At 45.9% G+C, this 10,500-nt stretch overlaps 1 protein-coding gene across 1 annotated transcript; it reads right to left on the bottom strand.

Annotated features, from left to right (window-relative positions):
• Positions 1–285: 285 nt before the first annotated feature.
• LOC311240488 (tripartite motif-containing protein 16-like protein) lies at positions 286–10,197 on the bottom strand (the record flags this gene model as incomplete). The annotated part of the gene is made up of 4 exons (XM_084329067.1): positions 286–693; positions 1,479–1,618; positions 2,184–2,210; positions 10,170–10,197. 4 exons carry the CDS (start codon positions 10,195–10,197, stop codon positions 286–288), a joined length of 603 nt encoding a protein of 200 aa, XP_084185193.1.
• Between the last annotated feature and the right edge of the window lie 303 nt (positions 10,198–10,500).

Raw genomic sequence — 10,500 nt, forward strand, 5'->3', positions numbered from 1 at the left:
TACAAGGAATACAATTATTCATTTAAATAATTAGGCATCCTTATGGATATGATCATAATGCGGAAATAAATTAGCTTTCATGCATTGGATAAACTAAAAAGTGTGACTGAAAACGGTACAGATGTCTTTGATGCAAAGGTGATGTGCGTCGATCCTGCTTTTCCACTCCCAACAGTTCCCCAAACATCAGAAACATTCCTAAACCCGGAACCTCTTCACTCCAACTTCACCCTCTTGTCTTCATCGCCTCCTCCTCCCCCCCCCTGGTCGCCTACAACTCGTACGTTACTGGTCTTTTTTCCGCAGCCAGCAGTATGAATTTGTACCGATCCAGAGCCCGGGTAGGAGCTTATCCTTGATGGTGGCCTTGTACTTGTGGATCAGCCGCACCTCCTTGTTCTCGCCCTCTCCCTCCACCAGGAGAAACTTAATGATGCCGGCAGGCTGGTCGATATACACACCCAAGGTGGAGGAGATGGGGAGTTGGATATCCAAGTTCTCCCCGTTGTGCCAGACTTGGTAACAGGAGCCGGCCCAGCCGCAGCCCCAGGAGCTGTCGTTCTCGCCCAGGCCGCACGGGCCGTCTGTGCCTTTTCGGCCTGTGCTCTCGTAGACAGCGCCGATCACCACCCAGCCGTCGTAGTCCACCTCCCAGTAAGCCCGGAAGGCCGTCACCCCTTCCTTGCACAGGACCTGCGTAGAGAAGCCGAGGCGAGAAGGAGCATTGGATGAATAACTTGAGAAGAGAGTTAATGGAAACGTTTAAGAATTGATTTGGTGTTAATGACCCCCCCCCCCCTATGTACAATCCCACCGCATGAGGGTGTGTGCTGAGCTCAGCTGCTACTGAAAGATATTAACTAGGGTTTGTAGGTTTCAATGGAGGCCTTGCATGGAATGTTTGTGTAGTTCTATATCTTCCAACATGGCTACCTGCAACCATTAGTAACCACTTTAATAGAAAATGCCTAATTTATGTGCAGTGGTAGAATATGTATAATACTGGAAAAGCATTATTACTGTGCTACTGTGACTTGTTTACAAGATCCACAGATAAGATGCCAAATAATTCGTTTTTTGTTGATATATTTCTCATATCGACACACGGCAACCGTAATCTCTTCCATTACACTGTTTACTTTCTTATATTCAGAGTAAATTATATTGTTTAAACTTTATTTTTATTTAATTTTCTTATATTCAGATCAAATTTGATTGACTATATTTATGTCTCTCTACTATTACCCTGCCCATACCTGTACCTCCCCCATGCCACTATAATGCCTGAATTTCCCCAATGGGATCAATAAAGGAATATCTTATCTTATCTCTTATGTACAACACAACGGTTGCTATGTTACAGGCAGCCATGTTGGAAGACAGAACTACCCAACAACCCGTGCAAGGCCTCTTATTACCAGTAGCCATCATCAATAGAATGTTCAGTTCTCATCGAGATCTATCAGCTCCGGACCCACCTGTGGCGAGTGCTCGTACCGCTCGGGCCTGTTGGGGTATGGGCACACGGTGTCGGACGTGCGGGTCACCTTGGCTCCGCCCTCTGAGATCCACAGAAACTTCTGTGCAGTCTTGTCATCGAGGGAGATGGGGTACCAGTCTGAGGGTGCAATGGGGGAGGATATGAGAGAGGGGTCCAAACAGTACAAGTGGGAATGGCGGACTGAAGGACTGAGTTCAGAGAAGGAGGGAGGGGGAGGGTGGGTCTAAAGGGCAGACAGATGACAAAACAAGGCCCGGGGGAGAAAAAAAAAGTGTGACACAAGATACGTGCTTACGTTGTTCCCCGCAAGTCATAGGCATCGTTCTTATCAACACTGGTGAGAGGATCAACATCAAATCAACTTTCCAAACTAGGCCCCCCCCCCCTGAGTGATAAGTGATAAACAAACACACTACAGCCTTACGTTTTATGAAGTCCGCCCTGGTTATCGGCTCGGGAAGATTTGCTTCATAGGGTGGGGGCTTTGCTGAGATGGAAGGAAGGAGATAGAGAGGGCGGGTGCAGAGAACAAGCGAGTTAGACGAAACCCATTAACTGTCGCCTAATTGGTTAATCCTGTTTCAATGACACCACCTGTCCAATGTTATTTATGAAATGCCAATATCCCTTGGGATTGACAGGTGCGTCCAGCAGCCATAGAACACAGACCACTGTAGTTTACCTTCCTCGGGGGCCTTGTTTTTCCTCCCTAGAAAACAAAAGCAAAAACATGGAAGTATAAAAGGCAAAAAAGCTAGTTTAAAAAGCAAGCTAGTGTAAACAGGACAAAAGCAGGTGCATTATTATCACATTGTGTTATTTTTTTTATTATAACGTGTGAGAGAGAGAAATTCTATGCCCTTGTGTCATGGCATCATATACTGATTCAACGTTGTTTTTACGACAATTTCACTACTTTTCAAAATAGTTTGTGTGACAAGTGTATATCACAGTCTACGCAGTAAAAAAAAAAAAAAAAAATAAGATAAAGTAAATTCTCACAACTGAGTCCTCTGGCATTCCCTTCCAACCTTTCCATCTCGCTTCAGTTCGACCTGCCCACCCCCACTCCCACCTCCTCTACCGCTCGCACACCACCATAGATCAACGTGTAGAATATGCACGCTATGCCTAAAGCCTTTCTCTTAGCACTGATTCATGTAGTCTCGACCGAGCCGGTGGGGGTTTGGATTACAGCATAAGGAATGCCAGGCCTAAACTTAAACATTCGTTCGAGACACACATCATGCTAACTGACAGGCCGGTTCCTTTCTAAGAATATACTTTGTCTCTGAATCCTGCTATTTGCACACCGCTGTCTAGCCTGAAACCCTTTGCTCTGGGGCCACTTGCTCCTCTGTCCCTGTCCTGTCCATCGGGCTTCTGACATTCTGAGAAAATGTATTCCTGCTATATTGCTGGTCTGTCTCCATGCTGTTTTAGCTGCCATCGCGTTGCTGTGTGTGACTGATAGACAGTGGTGGGAAAGTAACTAAATATTTTTTACTCAAGTCATTCCAGAACCCCATAATGGAAATTACAAAAGTATTAATAAAAATAAGCTGTACAATTATTGTATTGTTGATAAGAAGCACCATGTCGAATTTGGTGGTAGTAGTTGAGGTGAAATAGGTGAAATAAAAAGGGTCTTGCATAAAGGGAATATGAAATTTTCAGAAAATGTAATATTTCTAGTTGCTTTTGATCATTGCTTTAAATGTTTTATGAAACTGCAGCAATTGTAGAGGCATGTTGTAAAAAAAATCCTATCCAGCCAAAATGACCACATTCAACTGGACTGCCTCTCCTTAACTCATTCCCCGCCAACGACGAGTAAACTCGTTATTGGACGCCAACAACGAGTATACTCGTTATTTGATCGTTATTTCTTTTATTCGCTATTTCCAATCGTTATCCATCCAGGGAGTCTGTGTAACCATAGGGAATGAGTGAGATAGCAACAGTCCAATACCGCCGCCTGGTGGTATGCGGCCCATGTTGCACTCGACGTGTGCGGACTTCGGGCGGACTTTTCTAGTAGCCTGGACCGAGGGCTTTACCCGATCGTATTGAATAGTTTTCGGGACCCCCGATCCATTATGCTGTGGTGGGTTATCTCATGGCCCAAATGGACATACGATCTAGCAGATGGCAATCAAATAATTGGAATATTCTTTTTGGAATCTCACTGGTAAGAGCCACAGGTAAGAGCAATTTAACGTCAATTCCAGCTTGATTGTGCCTTGTTTTCATAGCCATCGCCCTGATCAGCGTATGCTGTTGTACTAACGAATGCCGTTATTGACAATCAATTCATCAGAAATGTCATGCATTCATGATGGAACATAATATGCCGATCATATGCATTTGAATTTTTTATTGTAGCGTGTATAGGGACAAAATGCCAATGGATTAAGTATAATATGTGTCGCAGCCTATTACTAGCCTCCCAGGAATTACCCTAAACTGCTCTAAAACCATACTTATATTCACCACGGTATAAAACGGGAATGTATGGATGGAAAAATGATTCCTTTTTCACATCTAGAACGATAGATACTCGATGTCAAGGGGCGGCTACGTGGCGTAGTGGGCAAGGCGCTCGCCACGAATGCGGAGACGCTGGGCTCGCCTGTTCGAGCCCAGCGCTCCACATTGCTTTCAGTTTAGCTGGTCGTTCATACTAATACACATTGGCCGTATTAGGGGGTGGGAAACTGATGGGTGGGGATCGGGCGTTGTGGACAGCGACTCCTACAGGTCGGTTGGTGCGCCTGCACAGTAGAATCAGGAAGTGTTGGGGGCAGCGTGAGCCTCCCACGCGTTACTCCTCGCCACTGAGAGATCGAGCTGCGCAGGTGAAAAGATGCGACTGCTGTTACCTCAAGTACCGGAGGGGACTTGTGCTATGTATGACTTAGGCCCCGTTTAGACGGAAACGCTAGCAGGTGAATCCGCAAAAATATTTTTCCGGATGTGCCTTTCGTTTATACGGAAACAGCGTTTTTACGGGGTGAAACCGCAAAAAAGTGAGACTACCTTCCAGGGTGGAATTCCTAGAAACGCAAAAGCTTTGCGCTCTCGTCTAAACTGTTAAAACGTATAAATCTGATAAAACGATGACGAAAGGGTTGTCACGGCTCTGGTCGCGCGTACTGCTTACGTCACAGGTAGCAGGTATGCGCCAGTAGCCGAGACGTAAACAAAGCAAGTATGTCTGACTTATATCAACGGAGATCACCTGAAGGCTACATTGGCAGTACTTTTAACCCTTTCACTGCCACACGACAGAAGGTTAACCCTTTACTATCACACAACCGGCTGTCGTGTGGCAGTGAAAGGGTTAAATACACAAGAATCTGTCCCGCGGCGTGAGTGGACCCACTGTCTGTGAGTGACTCTGCTTTGGTGCAATCACATTCCCCATCCACAGTCTGCGAATCAGAGGCAGAGTAGGGCGGGTCTTCACAGCACGTCATGTGACATATGCGCCAATCGTGTGACAGTGGGGCTCCGTCGTCTCGAGTCGTTACAGCGTCGTCTGCACGCAGAATTCCATCCCAAAACGCTCGTCTAAACGTAAAATTAAAAGTGAAACCGCAAGATGACTTTTGCGGTTTCTGTTCACAAAACGCTCGTCTAAACGGGGCCTTAGTCCACATTGCAGCCGGCTTGTGGGAGGCAAGAAACAGCGTTCGTGACAGGGGAGGGTTGAATTGGATGATACGAAATTGGGATGGGAGAAAAATATAGAAAATGGGAGAAAAAGTGGATAAAAAAAAATATATATACTCAATGTCAAATGGGCCATAGTATTGCATCCATAGCTATAATATATATATATATAGTTATAGCCCTGCAAACAAGGTGACTAACTACAGTACCATCGTTTACAGCGGTGGCAGTAGCTACTACAGGATAAGGCTAATAGCTGGCAACCAATGAGTTAATAGGCCTACTTGATACGCAATAACTTTTACAGCAGTGCAGAAATGCTACAGTGTCCCAAAGTTTTAAACAACTGTACCAATATCATGTGAGGGTAAAATCCTGAAATAAGACTCGCTGACTTGCTGTCAGAGTAATCCATCCGTCATCCTAACGTTTAGTTTTGCCAGTAGCTCATACGTCTATGTTGTCAGTAACCTGGTACTGTAGCCTTCCACGGCGAGGGAGCAGGTGGCATCAGGATGAAGCACAATATCCTATATAACATTTCCCCATCCATCTCGCTGTCATCCAGTGATGCACATGTGTCCGTAGTTACACAGAAGGACGTGAGAAGGAGACGAGGTGAAGGTTTCCCCCCGTTCCTCCACAATCTCTCTCTGCATTCCCGAATGGCACGAAAAAAAACTGTGCATAACGACGCCATGCAATCGCCCTCCGTGATGGAACGCGCAGGAGATCAAGCTAATGGTTCTCCCTGACAGATACCAATGGATGGCTTTTTAGCGTAAGACAGGTGGTCCATGATTATGCCGGCGCCGCTAACACATAGTGGGGAGCTTAACTAGTCTCTTGCTGCAGGGTCAGCCCAATGGTCCCACATTTCTAAGATCTCTCTCAAAATGAGGCCCTATGTTCCCACATTTCTAAGATTTTTCTCAAAATTAGGCCCTATGTTCCCACAGCCCTATGTTCCCGGATGAACCCTCTACTACCAGAGGGCAATTGTATAATAGGTTGGGTGTAATTGGCTACCAAATTAAGAGAAAGGAGGATAAAATCAGATACAAATCTATGAAAAAAGGAAATGTGGGAACATAGGGATGTGGGAACATAGGGTTGTGGGAACATAGGGCTGTGGGAACATAGGGTTGTGGGAACATAGTGCTGTGGGAACATAGGGTTGTGGGAACATAGGGTTGTGGGAACATAGCACTGTGGGATATGTGGGAACATAGGGCTGTGGGAACATAGGGCTGTGGGAACATTGGGCTGTGGGAACATTGGGCTGTGGGAACATAGGCACGCTCCCCTTGCTGTGGATAGTCACCGCTGGCACCAATCTGAGCCTAGGGAAACCCGAACCTCTTCTGCCTGCAAGTACCATAGTCACGTAGGAAGGCGAGAGGATGATGACCGCAAGGGAAAAAACGGGGGCTTGCTACGATATCTGCAGATGCCAGGAGATATAAGAAGGATAAGGCATAGGGTCATTGGTTTCCTTGAAACACGTTGGCCAAGGAATCTCTCTCACTTGTCCAACGAATCCCTCTTACTGTGGCCATTGAGTTGGAGTAGTAGTGGCGATATCCCCCAATGCTAATTAGTAGTTCACTTAACCTTGACTCTGAAGCCTTTGGTTTTCAATGCAGGCATCTACGCTTGTGTCTTAAAAGACCAAATTGCTTGCATGCTCTGTTATTAAAATCCTAAATATATGTTACAGCTGTGCAGGGGGCCATTATATTGAAGTTCAACACAGGCATTACCTGATCCATGGCCTGCTAAGACTGGACAATTAGTTAATTGACTGGGAATGCAGGAAGATTAATTGAACACTATGGACACTTTGGATCCTATGACAGACCAGATTTGAGGTCGGAAATTGTACATAAACTCGAAATGGCTAAAGACAGTATATTCAATGGCGTGTGTCTTCAATAGAGAGTATGCGTAATACTGTCATCTACATAATGCTTAACAACAGATGGAGTTAACATGAGGGGGAAAAAGAGAGTTGGCAAGGGAGAGAGAGAGGGGGGGGGGGGGTTGAGCGATGGTCATATGGTCTGCTTTGAGGGCGGAACGCGGTTGATGACAGGTCACTTCATCTGTCTTTCAGATGGCTCCTCCCTATGCTCCCAGATCACGCCTTTAAAGGGATCGGGTGGTGGAGAGACGTGGGAACACACAGTGACACAGAGAACGGCCCGACCCAGGAATCATCATGGGATCAAAGGAGGGAATTGTTGAGTAGGTACAGGGATAGTTCCAAGGAAAGATGGGGAAATACTACACCACGCGCTACTGTCGAAACAAAAAATAAGTCATCTGGATATTTCCACGTGCACGAATATGCCTGAGGGGAACATCTCGCACCCACAGTAGGAGTAAACAGCATAACGTTGCAATGATCAACTGGTGTGTGTGTGCGGGGACCGACTGTAGATATGACACCCTGACCTCACAGACTCCCATCCACACTCAATGGGATCATTGTCAGCAAATTAATGAACAGATAGTAAAAAATAAAAATAAAAAAGAAGATTGATTGTGCTCGGGGAAGAAGGATGGGGTATATAGACGGTTTCGAAGTGACGATGATGACATTCTAAAAAGGACCTGCGTTTATTTCCTGTTGCGATGTTTGCTAATGCGATAGTTGACAGGAAAGTGTTCCCCTAGCAACAGAATCCCAGTGAAACCGTCAAGGAACACTGAGCGACAGAGGGACTGCAAAAAAAGAAGAAAAAAAGAAGGCGAATGATGATATCATTGCTTTCCTGGAAGTGTAGAGCAGGTAATGAAGACCTGGCACACACACAAAGACTACTGGGAAACTTAGCACTAACAGAGCGTCTTAGGTTAGGGAACAACGAGAACTAATACCAAGATGGATTTCAATACCAATTTTAGATCGGGCACGAACAGAGGAGAATAATGTTTTGGGACATGAATATGGATGGTGATTCACTCCGGCAACATGTGATAGACGGACAGGTGAGACGGAGCCTACTGAAAATAAGCACACGTTCCCCCCCCCCCCCCCCCCCCCCCCCCACATGAGCGGATTCCGATCGGCAGAGAGAACCCCCCCACTGAAGCAGAAAAGAGGCTGTTTGTTTTGGATGTGGCAAGCGCCGCCACTCCCTCCCCCTCCTGCGTGAGAGCGCCGTCCGCGCAGATCGTGTTCAAAGCGTCCAACTGTGACAGTGAGATCATCAGAGAGGTCACTGATAGTGGTATCAAGAGATGGAGAGAGAAGGAGAGAATGGACTCAATGTCTCTTTTTTATTTACATTTTTTACACTTAAAGGAGTACTTTGACATTTTCAATTTCAGTTGATTATTGTCCTTCGCTTGACACTTGTTTCGCTGGAGGAAAGAGTTCACGCAATATGTCCTTCGGTTTCCTCAGACACGGCACGTTAGCTTTATTAGCGTTCGTCGTTGAAACCAAAGGGGCGCGGCTAGCCGCGAGTGTTACGCTAGTATTGCCCCTTGGTTTCAATGAAGAATGCTACTAAAGCTAACGTGCCGTTTCTGGGAAACTGATGGACATATTGTGTGAACTTTTTCCTCCAGGGTCAAGTGAAGGACAATAATCAACTTAAATTGAAAATGTCAAAGTACTCCTTTAACCCTTTCACTGCCACACGACAGAAGGTTAACCCTTCTGTGGTGTGGCAGTGAAAGGGTTAACCTGCTGTCGTGTGGCAGTGAACGGGTTAACCTGCTGTGTATTGTCGCAGTGAAAGGGTTAACCTTTTGGTAGTGCGGCAGTGAAAGGGTTAAGTGTAAAAAAAAAAAAAAAAAGAAGAAAAACAGAGACATTGAGATGGACAAATATTCAGAGAATCAGAAATGGAAAAGAAGGAATTAAGGTAAAATCAGGACAAATGTACTGAAATGTGACTGAACCATGGATGTGAATCATACCAACATTCAGCTGGTGAATTGCAAATTCAGGTTTTTCTTTTTTAGGGATGTCTAAATAAACGATTGGTTGTTTTCAGGGCCGGTACCAATTGACATCCTCCTCCAAGTCCAGAGACTTGGAGTGACACACAAGGTCACATAGCGGCCGGATCAAACAGCCATAAATAAAATTGAGTTAGCCCATTACAATGATACTATAACATCTAAGCTAACTTTAATCACTTGTATTACCGCATAGCATTTCGCACTTCATTACTATTGCACTATGGCAGGCAGAGGAGGGATTAGGAGCAGTGGGGAGGCTTTGAGTAACTGTGGCTATTATGGGATGGAGACCCCGGCTCGGAAAGACTCAGAACAAGTCTCGGGAAGACACCGGAGACAGTAGAGCTGAACACCAAAGCGGTTAAAGAGACAGGAAGACGGACGCATCACGTTGAGACAGGAAGAGAAATTAGCGCTGGGGAGACACAGCGCTGGGGGACACAGCGAAGACGAAGGTGAGAGGGCCGACATGGAAGACAGACAAGACGATGAGATTCGCCATGACTGGACAAGCATGATTCAGGTTTGCATGAAGACTGTGACTATATACAAGCATAGCTCGGGGAGAGAGAGCGTGTGTGCCACGAAACTGCCAGGCCAGGGACATGCGGTGGAGTGAGATGATAGATGAGCAGAAGTTGCCAAATACCGTGGGTGGCGGCATAATGGACATGGTGGAAACTTCCAGCCATCGCTAGTAAACAACATGTTACATCATACATCTATAATAAAACAGTGATGATGAGTTTGCAGTCATATCTTTCATTTACACGTTACTAGAGCGAGTACACACTAGTTAATATGTCTACCACAGAGTTAAAATTAAGCACAAATACGATCTGCTCTACCACTGATCTGTGGTTGATGATCAATGCTAGACAGGTGACTGTAGAATACTGCAGGTTTAAATGATAAGAGATAAGAGAATGGTCTTTGTGGCACCCGACCCAGGCACAAAAGTCCAGTATAGGTCCTATAGTGCTCACAGACATTCGGCTGAAGATAAAGCTCTTACCTCCACCTCCTTTCTTCGGGACAGGCATGATTCCGTTGGTGCAAGCGGTGCTGTTTGGCATCAGACTCTTAAGGTCCTCAGTTGCGACACTGCCTGTGTCTCCCTGACTCTTATTCCCTCAGAAAAGCAAGTGGGGAGGGGCGAGGGGGGGGATCAGGAGGGGCCCTGGGTTAGGAGGGGGGTTATGTGTAAGTTTTGGTTGGATGCGGTGGTTACCAACATTGGCGCTGACATCTGAAACTGCTGTGACTCCGGTGATCCTTTCAACAGAAAGATATCTCAGGTATGCAAATGCTTTTACGTACACATGGACGGAACATGTGAGCCGCTT

This window comes from Notolepis coatsorum (assembly GCF_963971535.1).
Source record: "Notolepis coatsorum genome assembly, chromosome: 14".
Lineage (NCBI taxonomy): Eukaryota > Metazoa > Chordata > Actinopteri > Aulopiformes > Paralepididae > Notolepis > Notolepis coatsorum.